The sequence below is a fragment of the Vidua macroura genome, chromosome 9, assembly GCF_024509145.1.
Source record: "Vidua macroura isolate BioBank_ID:100142 chromosome 9, ASM2450914v1, whole genome shotgun sequence".
NCBI lineage: Eukaryota > Metazoa > Chordata > Aves > Passeriformes > Viduidae > Vidua > Vidua macroura.
In genome coordinates this window covers 23,350,286-23,370,604 of record NC_071579.1, presented here as the reverse complement: position 1 = coordinate 23,370,604, position 20,319 = coordinate 23,350,286, and the positions used below count along the sequence as shown (strand labels likewise).

Here is a 20,319-nt window from a genome sequence, read left to right as displayed (position 1 = left end):
GATCGTTTGCTTGTGCATGTGCTGCCGACTGAACCTCTACTGCCCCGTCTGCTGGGGAGCCAGAGGAAGGACCTGCTGGATGGAGAGCTCAGCAGCGTGGGAGTATTTGCCCTGGCGCTTTAGTACTTACGATTAAAGCCTAATTACAAAAAATAGACGAAAAACCAGCTGAAGTGCAGCCTGACCTTAATCTGCCTGGAGACGGGTTTATTTATCTCGGCCACTTGTTTACAGTGGGGAATTTCAGCAGATTAAGCCGGGGAGCGACCCTGTGGGAAACGGGAGAATTTCTTTGGTGGTTGGGAAACTTGGGCACGGGATCGGAGTGCCTGTCTTCTCTGGGGCCTGCAGCCAGGACCACTGGGCTGGGAAGGCTCTGACCCCCCTGTCCCTGCACCCAGCCCCGTCATCAAAAAGCATTTTTGTTTAGAGGCTTAGCTTAATCATGATCTGCCGCTTTGTTCCCCACTTAACCTCCTGCTATCAGGAAGTTCAGATGAAGGTTTCTGCAGCATGTGAAGAGACATGGAGTCTGACCTGGTGTGGCATTTCGGCTCAGGACAAGAGTCACTTGTGCTGTCAGCTGATGTCACTTGACCACAGGGCTCAGAAAACTCTATTATATCTCCCAGATAATTATCATGACTGAGACAGATGCAAATCTCACTTCCCTCCTGGTTCCCACCTCCCCACTACTTCTTTCTGCAGGAGAGCCCAGGGGCATAATGTTTTGGCATGCAAAGGATGCCTCAGAGGGCTCTCAAAAATAGGCAACAAAGTCATGAGGCTTCCCAGGAATGCATATTAGCAGAGCTGTGGGAGCCAAAAATCCAGCGGGTGCATCCCATTCCTGGGGGCGGTGAAGCTGAAGCACCAAGCCTTGTTACTGCCTGTCAGCCAAGATCTGTGCACCCTCAGAGGCGTGAGTTGAAACTGCCCAAGGCTGCTTTTGACACAAGCACCCCCAAAGTGGGCGAAGAAGAGCAATGACAACAGGTGGGAGCACTGATGGGAAGGGAATGCCTGACACCCAGAGTCTAGTGCAGGTTTTATCTGATGGCCACCCGAGGAGGTGGGAAGTTCTATCCCCTTCCTTAAGGAAGACTTATTTTCTGGAGCTGAGACCTGATTTTAAAAAAGATGCCATGTCTGAGTATCCCCCGTGGAACCTGCAGGAGCCTGGGAGTGAGTGACATAGACCTGCTCTGGTAAGGATGGGCCCCCAAGGAGGTACCTCTTTTACACATTAATTAATTGCTGATGTTGCAGCTCAAAAATCTTAATCCCCCCTGTTCATCAGAAAGAAGTGAGGTATTGGTGGGATTTCCTGGGGGCAGAGATTGAGCTGAACTGGGCAAGGGCTGCTTTGGACATTTGCTGATGCTCGTGCCTGCAATTGCTTTTCCCGTGCCCATTCCTGGATGTGATGCTGCTGCCACCATCTGCGTTGTGACGCGGTGACGTCTGTCCTGCCGAGCCAGGCATCTCCAGGGAGCCAGACAGGCACAGCCTCCATGCCTTACTAATGATTTCAACCAGACGTGCACAAGTTCCAACTGGCAAAGGATTGGTCAGGGGCCATGCACCCCAAAAGCATCACCAAAGCTCAACTGTAATCCAGAGGAGCGGAGAGGCACCAGAGTGGAGCCAGGGCCAGGACATCGCTGTTCAGCCTGGGTTTGCCTCATGTTGTCTGGCAGAGGGACCGGCTGCTCTGGCTCCTGTTGGATCTGCAGCCTTGCTTGGGGCTGTTTGGCTCAATGGCAGGGCTGTGGAGCTGCTGCTCAAAACACAGCCAGCAAGGGAGGTGGTTGGGGCTTGTGGAGGAATCTCCTTGTTGTGCAGTGGAGGCGTGTTGTGTGATGTTGTTGTGCCACTGGTTGTCACTTTGGGATGGGAACTTTGGCTCTGGGAGTGATGGAGAAGTGAGGCACAGCAGGGAGAAGGAAGGTGCTCCAGGGCTCTGCTGAGCCCATGGAGGAGAGGCAGAGAGGGTGTTTCTGCAGGAAGCTGAACTGTCCGACGTGTATGACAGGATTTGACATGGACAGAGAGAGGAGCAGCAGGAGCTGCTCAGCCTGAGGGGATCCCTGGGGATACCTCATATTGCAACTGTGTCAGCCCACAGCCATTCCACCCTGCAGGGAAGCACAAGGGAGGGGACATGCTACATCCTGGCAGCCATGCAGGGAAATTTGGGTAGAAATGGAGTTAGCTAAAGAAAAATTCACGGGTTTACACTTACGCAGGTTGCTGTAGCCCTTATCAGAGCAGTGAGTGACCCAGAATAATCTGCAAGGCTCAGTTAGCAGCACCAGCATCAGCTCTGTTTTATGAAAGGATGAGCTGGATCTTAATGACGACAGATGTCCTTGGTTCTGGTTTTATCTCTCACACACCAGCATCATGTGAGGTCCCATGGTTGACCCAGAGGGTGTCAGTGTGGGTGTCCTGCTGGTGAGCAGCTTGTCTTGTGAGATCTGAAGGACTCGCATCAGGGAGGGCTCTTGTCTGCAAGACATCAAGCCAAGCTCCAGGTTCCTCTGCTGGTTCCTCTGCAGGCTTGGGGCTACTAGGGATTGAAAAAGAAAAAAAAAATAAAAAGAAAATACACCAAATCTCCTTTTTAAATAGTTGAATGCAAATGGCCTGAAGAACAATAGCAGATGAAATAGCATTCAGAGCGGGTTTTAAAGCACTTGGAACGTGGGTAGGATCAAAATCAGGTTAGTCTTTGGAGATGCAGACTCTGCAGCTTGCCAGGGTGTTTTTAAGCATGCTTTGATGTGTAGTTCAAACACTAGATTTGTCCTGGCAGACAGAAGCACTCACAAATTCATACACAGCCGCTCTCTCCTTCCCTCCTCCCCACTGTCCCCCATCTCATGAGATTATAATTTAGCTTCATTACGAAGGAGTTTTACTTTGTCCTGGTTTCAGCTGGGATAGAGTTAATTTCCTCCTTATTTAAAAGCTTTAAATCCCCCTCCTGGGCCTCTGCATTATGCTGAAATGAGTTTACAAACCTCGATGGAACCTTGCAGGCTCTCGGGGCGAGCGTGGCGGCCGGAGAGCTTTGCCCTGCATGCATGGCGGTGGCACCTCCGTGATTTCTTGGCTTTGTTTAGGGGCGCTGTGGGTGTGCGTGGTGTTAAACCCACACTGCAAGCTGGAAGAGAAATCCTGCTGGCTCCGGCAGCTGCGCAAGTGGGGTGAGATGGACGTCTGTCCCCTGGAAGATGGCAATTATGGTAACGAGCTTCCCAACATCACTAACGCGCTTACACAGAGCTCCAGTCACAGCCAAGGTGAGTCTGGGCACGGAGTGGAAACCCAGCTGACAGCCACAGGGGTTGGGTCCAGGTCAAAACTCACCCCAAAGCAAGAGAACTCACTTCAGCTGCTGGTTACGTTTCTGTGAGTCATAGGAATACAAAATATTTGTCTTCACAGCCTCTGGTTTTATATATAAATGTTTGCTTTTCTGCAGGGTAAAGTTGCCTGTGTTTTGAGTTTAGAGACTGTTTTAAAACAGTTTGACTTTGGGGGAGTTTAGACATCTACAGCCTGTGCAGGTTTGGGCATGGGGTAATACAGGAAAACAATACTGTTTGCAACAGAGCAGAGCTGAGCTCAGAAGTCCTGGCTGTAATGTGAGTGAGGAGCTGGAGATGGTGCAGAGCCCGTTTCCCTGCCCTTAAGCCTCACTTAAAGGCTGTGATTCAGGTGGTAGGGAAGTCATTAGCCAGGAATGTTAATGCAGTTCAAGTGCAGAGCACAGACGGAGCAGTGTAGTTAAGGGGTTGTTCCTTGGTGCTAAAATAGTTTCTCAATCGCTGACAAAGCATTTGATCCCTTTAAATTTAAGCACTCTTTCTCCTTCCTTTTGCCTGAAGTAGACATTAATTGAAAGTTATTGCTCTTCACGTGCCTCTGTCTGCTGCACTGGAATTGCTCTTCTGTGTATTATGTGTGGCCAAAGTGAGTGGAGGAGAGGGGGACAGCAGCCATGCCGCAGGGGAAACTTCATTCTTCTGGGTGGGATTAGTCCTGCAGCAGCAGTTTGAGAAACTTCATTCTTCTGGGTGGGATTAGTCCTGCAGCAGCAGTGTGGGAGCGTGGCTGTCCTGCCAGCCACGCCAGCCATGGCCAGGACCACATGCCCGGCCTCCCTATCCTCTTCCTCAGGGAGCAGCTTAATTTAAACCTGGCCTTGCTCCATGTCCTGCACCAGCCCCAGGACTACCCCCCTGGTGTTCCCAACTCTCCCAAGGATTTACTCTGGCATTTGGGGAAGGTTGCTAGGGCTGAACAGGTCATTTTGTTTAGACCTGCAGGGAGTTCCCAAAGCACATGCCAGGGATGTCCCCTTCTCCTTGTGCTCCTGCCTCTCCAAGAAGGGGACTGAAAGCAGCCCAGATCCTGGAGGTGTCCTGGGGTTCATGTTTGTGCATATATATATGCAAATATTGCTCCAGATTGTTGACAGCCTCTTTTATTACTGAGTTTTTTTATTTATTACTGAAGAACAGCTGATTCTTGAAATCCTTCCTGGTAAAGTGAGCAGCCTTGGTTCTCAACATACAAACACCTGTTTAATTTCTCTCCACCTCAGGGTGCCTGCAGCATTCCGGCTAATTGCTTGTTGCCATCGTTTCCGGAGCATGTTTACCCAGCCTCCCTGGATCAGCTTTGAACAGTGCCTTTTGTTTTCCACCCTTGAATGCATTTAACTCAGCCCCTCTTGTGGGTTGCAGGACCTAACATGGAGCGTTGCACCCCCTTTGGGGCTTCCAGTTTTGCAGCCTGCCAGCTGTGTTGGGCCTTCTTGATCCAGTGTGGCTGGAGTGATAGTGGGATTGCTCCAGACAGGTTTTTTCCTCATAACAAAGCACTTGCCTTGATCGGTCTGGATGGGGTGAAATGCTAATCCAGCATTTGGTAGTTTCAGAAATGCCCATGCATTTACAGAGCAGCTCTGAAAAGGAGCGCAGATATCCGGTGCAGGGCAGCAGTGGGGTTTCAGACAATGCTGTCTCCTCCCTTTCAGCCCTCTCACACGGCCCACAGAGGTTGCTGGGGGGTGATGGGTCCCCTCAGTCACTGGGAGGCAGATGAGACACACTCGTCTGGTTCCTTTTGTGGCTTCATGTGCTGCTGATCTAAGAAGCTGCAGTTCAGTGAAGCTGAGACTTTGTGTTGGAGCAAAGGAGGAGAGCTCACAGTGCTTGAAGGGCAGTAATGCTGAGAAAGCCCAATCCTAACCCTGGGACAGCTGCTTGCATGCTCAGTGTCACAGGGGAGGGAACACACTGCCAGGTTTCAAGGCATCAGCCTTGTGTGTGATTGTGGTCACACAGCAAATGGGTGGGTGGTCCCTGCCTCTTTTCTCACCTCTCTTACCAAGTCAGCTATTCTAGCAAATTACTTTGCAGTGCTCTCTGAGGAGACATTAGTCTCCCTCAGAGATGGCAGCGGAGGTATCCAAAGCCAGAGCCCATGTCCATCTCAGAAATTACTGGGGTGGGACCAGGTTTTGCTCTCATTGTAAAGGCAGAGCTCCACCCAGGGAGGTCATGTCTGGGAGGAGGAGCAGGCTGCCCCTGCCCCACCAGGGCACTGATGGTTTTTCTCTTTGCAGACTCACTGGCCAGGCCCAGACGAACCGTGTTCACGCGGGCGATCGAGGGCTGTGACCTCCACTGGCAGGACAGCCACCTGCAGCGCATCATCAGCAGTGACTTCTACGTGTCCCCCTCCTACCAGCGGGAGGGCGAGAGCCTCCTCTTCAACTCCCAGGGACAGCCACTGTGGCTGGGTGAGCATCCAAACCAGCTGCCCCTCTCATGGCCAGTGTGGGTAGGGTTGCTGGTGGAGAGGAGTCACCTGAGGCTCCCCTGGGTCCTTGCAAGTTTCTGCATCCTAGACTGAAATTGCTACCCTGACCCTTAGCCGGAGGAGTGGGGGGAGCAGAAGAATTCAATGCCCACCCACACCCCAGCCACAGTCCTTAGAGCAATCTCCACATTTGTTTACATTCTGGCCTTCTCTTGGGCAGTTTGGACCAAGCTCATCATATCCCTTTTCATCCTGCCAGTGTTTAGCTGTCCCCAGAGCAACCTCTCACTGTCACCAGTACAGGGGGTCTGGACACTTAAAGTCTCTTGAAAATTGACTGCAAAGCACAGCTGTATCCTCTGGATTTTCTCTTTCCTGCTCTCCCCTTCTTGTTAGTCTTCCCTTAAAGGCAATTAGCAGTCAGTACAATTAAGCCTTGTGGGAGCTTAAGGTGTACTGGGCCAGGCAAGCCCAGATGCTTCCTGTGTTGCAGACTTTTAGCCCAGGTACTTCAAGCCACACAAATTCTCTCCTGCAAAGTCATAACTCCAGGCAGATCTGTGGACCCTCGACAGTTCCTTGTCTGAGATGAGAACGAGTGACATGGAGGGCCTGGGGGGGAACCTGCTGTGGCTGTCAGTCCTCAGACCGACCCCAAAATGAGACACAAGTCCCTACCCACCTACAGGAAGGGGGAATACTTAGCCCCTGCAGTCCAAGAGTTGAATGTATGAACACAGAACAGGTCAAAGCCCACCACTGCACTGTTGTCCACTCCAGAAGCTGCCACCAGGAAAGAGAATATTTAAAGTTGTCTAGAGATGTAGTTTCTGGAGTAGCAGGCACTAAGTTGCTGTTAATGCCAGGAGATAGGAAGGGCCCATATGTAGGCCATTGGTACCCCTTAGCTGGAGCAGGAGAGGTTATTTCTGCTCTGGGAAGAGTTGTGAGCAGCTGCAGGCAGGAGGTCCCCTTTCCACTCAGCCACAGGCAGCAGTGGTAGGTTAGTGCACCCATGGACTCCATCTAGAAGGGATGAGGTGGCCACAGCTCCCCTCTCCTGAGCCTAATCTGGGTTCTGGTGAACTCTTTTCCCCAGCTGTTTTGGTGCATGTTATTTTTCTGATGTATTTGCCATGATTTTTGGATTTTGCGCTTTTGCTTTCTTGGCACCTCTTCAGGGACTCAGTGCTGGGAGAGGAGGGTGATTTGTCAGCAACTTCCAGTGATGAATTCAGTGAGAAGATGAATATTTCATCCATTTAGCAAATGAATAGAGGGAGCAACAAGAAGCTCTTTTACATATGTGTTTGTTCTGAAATCTTTTCCTCTTGTATTCCTTGTGGGTGACCTTTGGGATGTGGATACCCCATTTGTGGAGGAGGTTGTCTGCATTTCCAGAGCTTTCTGAATTTCCAAGAATAGAAATTATCCCTCTATGATAACTTCAGATCATCTGTGTTTGCCTGAGTTTTTTTCTCCCCTTGGTAGAACATTTTGAAAGAAAATGGGATTTGTGCTGCTTGTTATGCAGCATGTCATGTCATCTGCTCCTGCTAATTTCTCACTCAGTCATAATCCTCTCCACAGTTGCTTGTGATTTCAGGTGAGCAATAAGCAGCAGGAGCAGATGAATTCCTAAGCAGCTGTGAGTCTTGGGAGGGGGTTTCATGCAACTGTTCCTAATAATAAAACACCAGGTAGGAGAACTGCAGAAGAGACAGGATGTCTGCAGAGCTCACTCCATGGAGGTGTTAAGGAGCCAGTTCAAAGCATCACCCCAAGTCTGGCAGTGCCCCCAGCACAGTGCTGGATGCCCAGCCTCACACCTGTGCCCTGAGAGCAGTGAGAGAAATCGAGATAAGCCATGCAGATTTTAGGAGAAATGAGTGGCAGGGTTGTAACAGCCTGTGTTGGAGCTGTCGTATTACAGCAATGGTGTGTTGGAAGTGCTTCCATTAGATAAGCTCTGCGGAGGTGGGGATTTAGGTACTGACGTGGCTGCTGTGGGTTGAATGTGGCAGCAGTCCTGTTAGTATTCCTGGTAGGTATCCTTTCCAGGAGCAGGGAGAAAGGGATGAATTCAAGACTGGAAGCAGGAGTTTCGCTCAGGTGTGGGGAACACGAGTACAAGATGCCCCATGAGTCAATGCCTGTGCTCCTCTGGTTCAGCCATGCCCCCTGTTCCTTGCCTTGCAGAACACGTCCCGACTGCCTGTGCTCGGGTGGATGCGCTGCGCTCCCACGGTTATCCCAGAGAAGCTCTCCGACTGACTGTTGCCATAATCAACACCCTGCGACTGCAGCAGCAAAGGCAGCTGGAAATATATAAGCATCAGAAGAAAGGTATGAGTAGAGCTATGCAACAAGTTTCTTGTGACATCTGGCCAGGGGTATCTCAGTTGGTTGGAAAAGTCTTTTCCACTTTGACGAGGCAAACATCCAGCCTGGATTGGGCAACGATGTTTTGAAGGAACTTAGGAATAAAAAGAGGATGTATCATCTTTGGGAGGAGGGTCAGGTCTCTCAGGAAGTATTTACAAGGGGTTGCTAGGGCATGTAGGAAAAAAATTTGAGATACCAAAGCTCACTTTGAACTTAATTTGGCAGCTTTTGTAAAGGATAATAAGAAATGTTTTAACAAATATATTAAGAGCAAAAGGAAGGGTAAAACCAGCCTCCTGGATGTGGGAGGGAGCTCAGTAACTGCAGATGAGGAGAAGGCAGAAGTGCTTAACACCTTCTTTGCCTCAGTCTTTAGTGGGAAGACAGCTTGTCCACAGGACAGCTGTCCTCCTGGGCTGGTAGATGGTGTCAGGGAGCAGAATGGTCCCCCTGTTATCCAGGAGGAGGCAGTCAGAGACCTGCTGAGCTGCTTGGATGTTCAAAAATCCATGGGACCAGATGGGATCCATCCCAGGGTGATGAGGGAGCTGGCAGATGAACTTCCCAAGCCGCTCTCCATCATTTACCAGCAGCCCTGGCTCACTGGTGAGGTTCCAGATGACTGGAAGCTGGCCAGTGTGATGCCCATTCAAAAAAAGGGTGGGAAGGAGGATCCTGGTAATTATAGGCCAGTTAGCCTGACCTCAGTGCCTGGTAAGGTAATAGAACAGCTTACATTGAGTGTAATCATGCAGCACTTATAGGATGGCCAGGGTATCAGACCCAGCCAGCAGGAGTTTAGGAGGGGTAGGTCATGTTTGACCAACCTGGCCTCCTTTTATGACCAGGTGACCTGCCTGGTGGATGCAGGAAAGGCTGTGGGTGTTGTGTACCTGGACTTCAGCAAGGCCTTTGACAGTCTCCCACAGCACACTCCTGGAAAAGCTGGCAGCCATGGCTTGGACAGGAGCACTCTTCGCTGGGTTAGGAACTGGCTGGAAGGCTGGCCCAGAGTGGTGGTGAATGGTGCAGCATCCAGCTGGTGGCCAGTCACCAGTGGTGTCCCTCAGGGGTCTGTGCTGGGGCCAGCTCTGTTCAATATTTTTATTGATTACATGGGTGAGGGGATTGAGTCTTTCATTACTAAATTTGCAGAAGACACTAAGCTGGGAGCGTGTATCGATCTGTTGGAAGGTAGGAGAGCTCTGCAGAGAGACTTGGAATGGTCGGATGGATGAACAGAGTCCAATAAGATGAAGTTTAATAAGTTCAAGTGCCAAGTCTTGCATTTTGGCCACAATAACCCCCTGCAGCATTATAGGCTGGGGACGGTGTGGTTGGACAGTGCCCAGGCAGAAAGGGACCTGGGGGTACTGGTCAACAGCTGACTGAACGTGAGCCAGCAGTGTGCCCAGGTGGCCAAGAAGGCCAATGGCACCTGGCCTGTATCAGGAATAGTGTGGCCAGCAGGAGCAGGGAGGTAATTCTTCCCCTGTACTCAGCATTGGTGAGGCCACCTCCAGTTCTGGGCCCTCAGTTCAGGAAGGACGTTGAGATGCTTGAGCGCATCCAGAGGAGGCAACGAGGCTGGTGAGGGGCTTGGAACACAAGCCCTGTGAGGAATGACTGAGGAAGCTGGGGGTGTTTAGCCTGGAGGAGACTCAGGGGTGACCTTACCACTCTCTACAACTTCCTGAAGAGTGGTTGTAGTCAGGTGGAGGTTGGTCTCTTTCTCCAGGCAGCAACTGACAGAACAAGAGGACATGGTTTTAAGCTGTGCCAAGGGAATACAGGTTGGATATTAGGAATAAGTTTTTTATGAAAGGGTGATAAAGTACTGGAATGGTCTGCCCGGGGAGGTGGTGGAGTCACCATCCTGGATGTGTTTAGGAGAAGACTGGATGTGGCATTCAGTGCCATGGTTTAGTTGAGGTGTTAGGGCATGGGTTAGGCTCAATGATCTTGGAGGTCTCTTCCAGCCTAGTGATTCTGTAAGAGTTGTGCTGCCCCATTCAGAGTGGCAGAGGTGGAGGGTGGGCAGCACTGCAGGGGACTGCTCATGTCCTAGGAAGACAAACTGAGTTACTTGAGCAAAGCTGAGTTGATACCCACATGCTGAGGACAGAGCTGCCCACATGCTGTCTTCAGGCTGCTGCAGTAGGAATGTTCTTGTTCCCACTGTTGCTGTGTCTGGTTGCCTGTAAGGGTTGCCCAGGCAAGTGCTGCCTGCATTAAAGAAGAGCTGCCTGACTGCAGAGCAGCAGTAACTGGCTGTGTGTGCTACTTCCACCTTGCATTTCCTGAGTCAATGTACCAGGAGACAAGCCCAGTGTTCTTCCTTTTGCAGTTGCAATTGGCAGGGAGCTGGGGTCAGTTACTGCAGTGCTGCTGAAGGTCAGCGATTCTTGGTCCTTGCCAGCTCAGCCAGCTTGAGATCACCAAAAGATGAAATTTTAAGAATCACTGGGAGTCTTTGTCATCTCAGGAGAAATTTCTGCTTGTGTTCCAAAACATTCAGGCTAGCAATGCAAATCAGTCCATAAGCTGCAGGTCTGGCATTATAGACCTTATCTTTCGGACTCTACAGACCCTCATGTCCTCTTGGAACAGAGAATGAGTCACTGCATCTTATATGGCCTTAGTGTGTGTGTTCCTGCTCCCTCAGTTGTCTGTGCAGAGTGGTTCCTCCTTGCCCTTGTGAGCTACCATGCCAGAGTTGGCCCTAGAGGTCCCTGTGATGCAAGTTGTGGGATAAAAAAAAATCCTCTGGTCTCAGAAGCCTCTCTGGGTGCAGAACTTGTCTTTAAATTCCTTACTTTTACCATCATCCTGTTCTATTTTATCCAGAGCTGCTGCAGCGAGGAGCAACAACCATCACCAACCTGGAGGGCTGGGTAGGCCACCCTCTGAACCCCATCGGCTGCCTCTTTCTCACCCTGACCGAAGCTTGTAGATTAGAAGAGGAAAATTGCCTTGAAATTTCAGGTACCAAGTGCTTCTCCTGAATCCCTTTCTGGTGTCTGTGGCTGAGGTGGGTGCAGATCTGGGGCTCTGGGCACCTGGACTCTGAGTCCCCCCCTCTCTGCCTTGGCAGGAGCACCAGGGCAGAGCTGCAGTGCAGACAGGGAAGGTAGTGAGGAGAGAGAAATAGAGTTTTCTCAGCCCCAGGGTTTGCAGCCAGAGGAGAGCAGGTCCATGGGAAGGCTCTGGTGTCAGCTGTGCACCCTGTTGCACGTGTCTTGGGTCTCCTGCATCTCCTAGTGAGAGCAGGAAGGGAGGGTGAAGCCTCAGGGATAGTCATCTGTCATTCCTGGGTAACTGAAAGCAGGCAGGAAGGGAAGAATGGGTCTTGCTTCTGAAGTGAGAGATTTTTCTCTGCAATAATTCTGCTGTCTGGGAAGACTCTTCTAACCCCACTTCATCTCCTCTCCCTCCTTTCAGACACTGGGGACTCCAAACCGCCAGTGTATCAACATGTGCCCGTTGTGACAGGCAGCCAAGACGGTGACGAGTCCTACCTGTCCCTGGCCTTAGAGGTGGCCCTGATGGGGATGGGTCAGCAGAGAGTGATGCCTGAAGGTCTCTATGCCCAAGACAAGGTGTGCCGCAATGAGGAGCAGATCATTGCCCGGCTGCAGGACCTGGAGCTGGACCCGGTGCTGGTGCAGACCCTGCGGAAGCAGTGCATCTTGCTGCTAGAAGGTGGGGACTTGGCTCATCTAGCTGACTTTTGTGTCTTAGCCAAGTGTTGGTAATTTTCAAAATTTATGCACATCCTGCTTCTTCCTCTCTGGATGTGGTGCAGAGCCTGTAGGATGGCTGCTCTGCCCCATCACCTGGCAAAGCAAGGGTTTGTTGGCATCCCTAGAAAAAGATCAAGTCAGAGGCAATATGGAGAAGGGTGCTGAGCACATGGCTTCAGTTTCGTATTTTCTTTTAGAAAAGGAAAGAGCATCCCTGGATCCAACTTGAGTAACACGCCAGGGAACTGAACAGCAGATCCTCAGAGCTTTGGGGTGGTCCAAATCCCAGCCACAGATCCTGCTGTGCTAATTATGGCTGATGGGCTCTGCTTCTGCCTAGGTGGTCCCTTCAGCGGCCTGGGAGAAGTCATCCACCGGGAGAGCGTCCCCATGCACACCTTTGCCAAATACCTGTTCTCTGCCCTGCTGCCCCATGATGCTGACCTGGCATACAAGCTGGCTTTGCGGGCCATGAGGTTGGTGCATGTTTAATTCTGTCTCTGCTCCCCTTTTTGCCTCTCTCCTATGCTTGTTGGGAAGCTGGGATGCTTTGCAACTTTAGAGCAGGGATGAGAGTGGAGACATGCTTGGAGCTTGCTGTCTGTGAGATCTTTTGCAGTGTGCAAGACCACTGGGCACAGCAGCAGTGCAAAGAGGTTCCTGCTTTCTATTTGTGAGATTCCTGGTTTATAAACTCCATTCGTACGGATTTGCATGGGTCCAATAATGTCTGTTGGCCCAGCCCTCCACCCAGCCCCTTGCTCCAGGCCGGACCACCACCTGCCTGTCCCTGTGACAGGCATCCTCTGCCAGAGCAGGTCCCAGGCACACACACAATTGTCATCTGCCTTCTGTCTGCCAGGCCTTGGGCACCCTGCTGCCCTCCCTGCCTGCAACAAGGGCTGTTATCCTCGCACAGATGGGTGGATGGTTTGCCCCAGGCTCCAGGGTGTCACAGAGCCAGGTGGAGAACACAGTTAAACTCTCTTCTCCGTTAAAACCCATCTCTGTCTCTGGAACTGGGGAAACAGCTGATGCTGAGAGCTGCCCTCTTTCCCCAGTCTATGACACACTTCAGACATCAGCCCATGTATTGCACTGTTTTGACAGGGACTGGATGGGTGTTGGAAAAGCTGGAATTTCCTAAACAAGTCACTGCTTGGAGGATTGTCAACTCCAGAACATCCCAGTGCTCTCTCCCTCTACCACCATTAAAAGTCCTGGCCCAGAGCATCACCTTTTTTGCAACATTTCCTTGGTGAAATGGGTCATCTCTCTCCAGCACTGGGGGAAAGTTTGAAATCCCCCTGTTCTGAGAAGAGCTGCTCAGGAGGACAACCAGCCTTAATAAGCAGCCAAAGGCCTCTGTGGTGTGCCAAAGCACCATGTCCTGCTAGACCTGAGACCTCTGGCCGTTGAACAGGACTGAGGGCCCCAGGGATGCCATCTGTTAGTGCCCATCCCCTGCTCCCAGCTAGGACTCCCTGCCTTGAGGTATCTATGTCCAGGGCTGGAAAAGTTTGGCTTCTGCTGCCCTGTGGTTACCTCAAGCCTGCAAGTGAGGATAGCAGAGACATTTGGATGCTCTTCATGCCCAGGTGCAGTTTCCCTCCTGCATAACTAGCTGTCAAGTTAGCAACACCAGCACCAACTCAGGGGTTTAGGATTTGTCACCATGGCTAGTGACTTGAGAATCCCTCTCCCCTTCTTTTGGCTTGCTTCTCCCCCGGGTTTTCCAGGCTTTTGGATGTGCCTACAAAAACAGGCAACCTAACCTGGCTGCAGAGGCCCTGAGGAAATGTGCTGCTGCTTCTGATCATAACCAAGCATTTTAAGAAGAACCAGATGATACAGTCAGGAGTTCTGCCCGGGTGCTTTGACATGAAAGGAGCAGGAGGGGAGGAGGGATTTTACTTTTTTTTCTTCCTTTTTTTTTTTCTCCTCTGCGGTCTGTGCTTTTCCTTACAAGTTTATAAATCACTCCATGGATCTTTCTCCCCCCTTTCAAGTCAGTGTCAGACTGATCCCTGTGCCCATGTGCTGAGCACGCAGCCTCGGGAGCCCCACACGTGCACAGCAGCAGGATGTGTTCAAAGGCATTGCTGCAGGCAGCTGCCTGCAGGCAGCCCCTGCCTCGCCTTGGCAGCGCCTCAGGGAGAGGAGGTGAAGCTGGGGCTGGGCTGGGGTCTGATGTTGACTCCTCCTGCTTGCCTTTCAGGCTGCCCGTCCTGGAGACCACGGCACCATCCGGCGATGTGACTCACCCTCACCACCTGGTCTCGGTGGTCCCCAGCAGGTACCCGCGCTGGTTCACCCTGGGGCACCTGGAGTCACAGCAGTGCGAGCTCGCCTCCACCATGCTCACGGCAGCCAAAGGTTGGTGGCAGGGCAGTTCTGGGACCGGGTTGATGGGATGGTGGTGCACAAGAGCATGGAAGAGTTTTCCCTGGAGAAAGGAGGGAGCTCTTGCTTCTGCTGCCACTGGCAGAGACTGGTTGGGTGTCCCACTGGCCCCAGTGGTGTCCCACTAGCAACCTGCTGTGGGCAGGGCATGATGAGCTGGCCTTGAGAATCTGGGGTTTCTGGGATTCTTGTCCCACAGGGTTCGTGGTCCAGCAGGGGCAGGATGGGAATTTCCAATGGGGTTCAGACAGGCCTTGCAGCCATGGTGCTGCAGGTCCTGGGTAGTGCCCAGGTGATGCAGGACCATGCCTGCCCTGCAGCACAGACAGCTGCCAGGCCAGCAATCCCTGCCAGGAATGTCATGAGGTCATGCCATGGTTTAGTTTGAAGCTGTTTATCCTTTCACCTCTGCTTTGTCTCTTCCACCCGGTGGTAATGATTCTGCATGGGCTGTGGGAGGGAGAAGACCTCCCTGTGCACCAAAGCAAAATTGGCTTTTGTTGGACACGGAATCAGCAATGCTGGGTAGGACACTTTGGTCCCAGCTGCAAGGGGCTCGTGAAACACCTCACTGGTCTCTTGGGCCTCTTCAGTTTCTGCTCAGGCACTATATGAAGGTGAGCACAGGCTTTTCATTAAACATCCCCCTGACCAGAAACTGACCCCTTCAGGATGGCAAGAGTCTTGTGTCCCATGAGGGTCAGTGAGCCAAGCAGGTACCACTGCCCTCTGATGTCCTGGTGCTGCCAGCCTGACAGAGAATGTTTTTCTTTCCCAGTGAGAGGGAAGGGAAATGAGCTGTCAGAAAGCTCCAGCCTTGCTGCCTTGGCAGCCTCTTCTCTCCTTCCAGCCTCCTCCTCTAGGCTGCTTTACCAGGGCTGATGGTGTTCTGCCCAATTTGCAGTGCTCAAATGAAGAGCTGGTACTTGGCTTATCCTTTAGGTATTTTTCTCCCTTCCAGTGCCTAATGGGATGAGATTTTTATGCTGGGATTGTAGGGCTGTTTGATTTCATTTGTTTTTCCAACTGTCCCCTTCCTCAGGTGCTCCCCTGCTGCAGCATGTCCTAATGTTATCCTGCAGCCTCTCTTGCCCATGCCCCTCTGAGCCATTTTAGGGAGGCTTGGATTTTGGTGGCAGTGCAGGCGGCTGTGGTGGGTGGCAGGTGATATCTTTAGCTATGAGTCACCCGAGATGTCTCTGTCTGTCCAGGTGCAGCACTGAGTTTTTCACGCTGCTGTGCATGATTTGGTTGTCTTTGCATGAGGTTCATCTGCTCAGTCTATGACTAGGATTAGAAATAAAGCTGGAACCTAATGTGGCATGTTAGTACCTCTGGTCTGTGCACATCCGAAAGGTTCCACTCCCCACACTGTGTCCCATAGGCACTGATAGGAGGATTTCCCAAGCTAGGTGCAGGATCATGGTATTAATATGCCTTGATGTGTCCCTCTTCCATGATCTTGCTCCGTCTCCTGGTGCCATCATATATCCTAGCACCCACAGCCTCCTGTAGCAGGAGATCGGCAGCACCACTGGGTATTGTGCCATGAACCCCCTTCTCTGGGGATAGCTCAGCCTGTCTCAGTTGTGAGTGCTGTGTGCTTGACCTGGGACATCCAGAGCCAAGGTGCAACAAGTCTGGGTAGCCCCAGCCCAGCCTTGCAAAAGGAACTTGCTGGGCAAGACAGTGTGTGTGCGCAGCAAACAGCTTTTCCTCTTCTTCTTAATGTTCCTGGATCAAGACTGATGTTTCTGCAGCCATTCAATACTAGGCATTTCCCCAAGCCCCTCCTTTTCTGGGAAGAAGCTGCTGTACAGCTGTCAAACTTGAGGCCAGGGTGGAACATCCAGGTGCCTGGAGATGTCTGCTAAAGACAGGACATGTCTGGGATCACTCAGGTTTGTTTGTCCTCTCTGTGAGAGGATGAACTTGAGTGAGGACGCTTGCTGTAGGATATATCACTTCCTGGGGAGGGTGCTCCACTTCAGACTGCTGGACTGCAGGGCCTGATCCAGCATCACTGTGTGTCCCTCTGTGTGTGTGTCCAGAGGGGCTGGCTGTGGTGAAGGGACTGTTCAGCTTGTGGTGCAGGCAAGAGATGGGGCTCCAGGGCAAGTTGGGGGGCGTGCCTGAGCCATCTGACCGTTCTTGCTTGCTCTCAGGGGACATGCTGCGCCTACGCACGGTGCTGGAGGCCATCCAGAAAAACATCCACTCCTCCTCCTTGATCTTCAAGCTGGCTCAGGATGCATTCAAGATTGCTACGCCAGCCGACAGCAACTCTGACACGACACTGCTCAATGTGGCGCTGGAACTGGGGCTCCAGGTACGCGATGATGCTGGGGATGCTGGTGGCCCTTCTGCCCCTCTTGCTGTGGCAGCCGTGCTGTTTATGGTCTTCCACCAAGCAGTGTGTCCCCTGTGGATGGAGTAAATTGATCCCTTCGTGGTCCTGAGCAAGGGACCTCAGCCCTGGGAAGCCCCTGTGCTCACTGTGGTTTGGGTGGAGGTGAGGCAGTGCCAGGTAGTTGGTAGCCAGTTGAACCAGAGGGATTTTTGGGGAGCACTGCTCTGTTGGGTGGCCTCACTAGGCCTGCAGGGCAGCCAGTCACCCCAAGTTTGCCTCGCAGGTGATGCGCATGACCCTGTCCACGCTCAACTGGCGGCGGCGGGAGATGGTGAGGTGGCTGGTGACGTGCGCTACTGAAGTGGGTGAGTTCATGTGCACTGGGGATCTGGCCTGCATGCAGTGGGAGCAGGGTTGGGCATTGAGATCCTTGGGTCATGCCTACCCCTGAGCATCTGAGTTCTCCTGAGTCTCTCATTTCTTCTTGGGTAACTGAATTTACCTCAGAGCACCAGTTGACAGGGTTGGGACTGCAGCAGTGGCTGGTTTTGAGACTTGGATAGGTGCCCTGTACCTGGCCCAGGCCAGTGGTGGTCTCTGTGCCCTGCAGCATGGCAGTGTGGGTTGGCCTCTGCCTGTCCCCCTCTGCCTTGTCCCTCTTGGGGCAGAGGCAGCAGCTCAGCACTGCTGTGGGCTGTTTTTGCCCTGTCTCTGGGTCTCAGAGGAGCCCCATGAACTGAGTCAGGTTCCAGGGATATGCTGTGACACCAATGTTTTCTTGCAGGAGTGAGGGCCCTGGTGAGCATCCTGCAGAGCTGGTACTCACTGTTCACTCCCACGGAAGCCACCAGCATTGTGGCGGCCACAGTGATGTCCCACAACACCATCCTGCGCCTGAGCCTGGACTACCCACAGCGGGAAGAGCTAGCCAGCTGTGCCCGCACCCTGGCCCTGCAGTGCGCCATGAAGGACCCCCAGAACTGCGCCCTGTCTGCCCTGACCCTCTGCGAGAAGGACCACATCGCCTTCGAGACCGCCTACCAGATCGTCATTGACGCCGCCTCCACTGGCATGACCTACACCCAACTCTTCACCATCGCCCGCTACATGGAACACCGGGGCTACCCACTCCGAGCCTTCAAACTGGCCTCATTGGCCATGACACATCTCAACCTGGCCTACAACCAGGACACGCACCCAGCCATCAATGATGTGCTCTGGGCCTGCGCCTTGAGCCACTCTCTGGGCAAAAACGAGCTGGCAGCCATCATCCCGCTGGTGGTGAAGAGCGTGCACTGTGCCACAGTGCTCTCGGACATCCTTCGCCGCTGCACCATGACAGCACCAGGGCTGGCCGGCATCCCTGGGCGCAGGAACTCGGGGAAGCTGATGTCCACTGACAAAGCCCCCCTGCGGCAGCTGCTGGACGCGACGATAAGCGCCTACATCAACACCACCCACTCCCGGCTCACCCACATCAGCCCACGGCACTATGGGGAGTTCATCGAGTTCCTCAGCAAGGCCAGGGAGACCTTCCTCCTGGCACAGGACGGGCACATACAGTTCGCCCAATTCATTGACAATCTTAAACAAATCTACAAAGGCAAGAAAAAACTGATGCTGCTGGTGCGAGAACGGTTTGGGTGAGCCCCGGCTCCTGCCATGCGCACTGGCAGGGTCTGGCCGCAGCACGGGGACTTGGGAGAGAAGAAGGAAGGAAAGTGGAGATCAGCTTCCCCCCATCGGCAGAGGCTGTTCTGTTCTGGTCTTCTGTTTTTTTGTTTTGTTTTGTTTTTTTTTTCTTTTTTTTTTTTCTTTTTTTTTTTTCTTTTAGTGTTACTCTTTCTTGGATTTAACCATTTCACACACTGAGAGGATCCAGAGATTCCTTGGGCACAAACCAAAAGGCAACCATGGGGAAAAAGGATGGTTTACTCAGCCCCCTGCCCTCCCTTGCCAATACCAAAAGCTAACCTGGAAATCTAATACCTCTTTCCTGAAGGACATGGTCGCTGGAGGGATACGAAGGTTGCAAAGTGAAAAATCTTTAAAATTATGTGGGGAATTTAATGAAACAAAAAAAAAAAAAAAAAAAAAAAAAAAGGAAAAACAAGCAAAGAAACCTGCGACACTAGAACCTCATGCGTCACCAAAAGCGATGGCTTTGCAGAGCGCTTCTCCCGCCCGCCCGAGACATGCAAACTCCTCTATTTGTGAAGATACTTCAATAAAAACAAGTAAAAGTAACTGTTCTCAGGGATTGCTTACTAAAAGTAACACAAAAAAAAAGCATTTATGATACTGTAAATACTATAGTATATGTGTCAATTATTAAATTGTAAAGTTATAATTATTTATAATTCTGTCTTTTATTTGGGGGATACTTGAAATTGTTGTGGGCTGGGGCGATTATTTTTATTATTGCTATTATTATTATTATTGTTATTATTATTAAAACTATTATTTAAAAAACCCACACAAAACCACAGACAAAAAGAGGAGGAGGCACACGAACATTTCTCAGGTTCCCATGGCATCGTCAGCAGCAAGAAGGGTGTGGGGGGGAGGCGAACATCTACTCAACTCACAGCCCTGGGACAGACGGACGGACAGACGGACGGAGGAGCAACAGCCCAGCAAAGGAAGGAACTTGGGGCGATGCTCACTCGGACACACGCAGATGCTGGCGATGGAGGACTCAGCCCATCACAGGGCAGGTGCAGGGTGTGAGTGCCTGGGCGCGGGCACCAGGGCTGCCGGCTTTGGGGGAGGGAGGGGCAGCCGCGTCACCTTCTGCACGTTCCCAGCTCCGTGGTGCAGCTGACGCTCGGCCCTTCCCTGCTTACCTGGTGCTGGGGGCACATTTCCGCCCCGGGCTGGTGGCTCTTCAGTTTTGGTTCATTTCTTTGCCAGCAGGTTGGGAGGGCTGGGGGGGCCAGGGCCAGTCTGGATGATGACTTGTAGTTAGAGGACGTGCGCTAGTTATCTGCTGTCTGGTTTAATTTTTTGGCAAGTGACTTGTGTCCGCGCTCTGGCCAGGAACCCAATTGTACTCGGTCTGTGTCGCCACCGAAATAGCGGTCTTCAACCAGTCTCTCTTTTTTTTCTTCCCTTTTTTTTTTTTTTTTTTTTGCGTGCGTGTGTGTATGTGTGTGTGCGACCTCTTCATCTGATGTTTAATAATAAAAGGGATGAACGTTACTGCCTGTGTCTCTCCTGCCTTTCTCTGAAGTCAGGGGGTGTCACCACACTTGTGCAGAGCAGTGTCTCAGCCCCCTGTGGTAGCCAGCTCCTCTGCCCCAAAGAGGGAGACAGAGCAGGGACAAGGCACCCCACTTGCTTCTGGGTGCAGCTCCCTGCCATGTACAATGTTAGCAGGTCCTTGCCCATGCTGGAGACACAGCCCTATCCACGCCAGCTAGATCAGCATTTCTCCGTGTCTTGATCCATCCTGCCACCAACCTGAACCAGTGAGTGTGCTGCAGCGTGGAATGGGGTGGCAAGGAGTTGTAACTCAGGGTTCCTGGGCTGCTTTTTGCAGGGTTTGCTGAGCCCCAGGCAAGCTTGGCCCTGAGGATCAGAGGAGATGGGGAGGTGTGC

The 20,319-nt window shown here is 52.0% G+C and overlaps 1 protein-coding gene across 1 annotated transcript in view; it reads left to right on the top strand.

The window, feature by feature from the left end:
- ZSWIM5 (zinc finger SWIM-type containing 5) overlaps window positions 1–18,828 on the top strand; it is a 97,492-nt gene extending 78,664 nt beyond the window's left edge. The window contains exons 5-14 of the mRNA XM_053985352.1: window positions 3,129–3,308; window positions 5,642–5,818; window positions 8,038–8,184; window positions 11,071–11,208; window positions 11,665–11,925; window positions 12,307–12,442; window positions 14,185–14,342; window positions 16,535–16,698; window positions 17,003–17,084; window positions 17,504–18,828. Of these exons, the coding sequence (XP_053841327.1) occupies window positions 3,129–3,308; window positions 5,642–5,818; window positions 8,038–8,184; window positions 11,071–11,208; window positions 11,665–11,925; window positions 12,307–12,442; window positions 14,185–14,342; window positions 16,535–16,698; window positions 17,003–17,084; window positions 17,504–18,366 (2,306 nt within the window). The 3' untranslated portion in view covers window positions 18,367–18,828. The remainder of the gene's footprint in view (window positions 1–3,128; window positions 3,309–5,641; window positions 5,819–8,037; window positions 8,185–11,070; window positions 11,209–11,664; window positions 11,926–12,306; window positions 12,443–14,184; window positions 14,343–16,534; window positions 16,699–17,002; window positions 17,085–17,503) is intronic.
- Window positions 18,829–20,319: the final 1,491 nt, after the last annotated feature.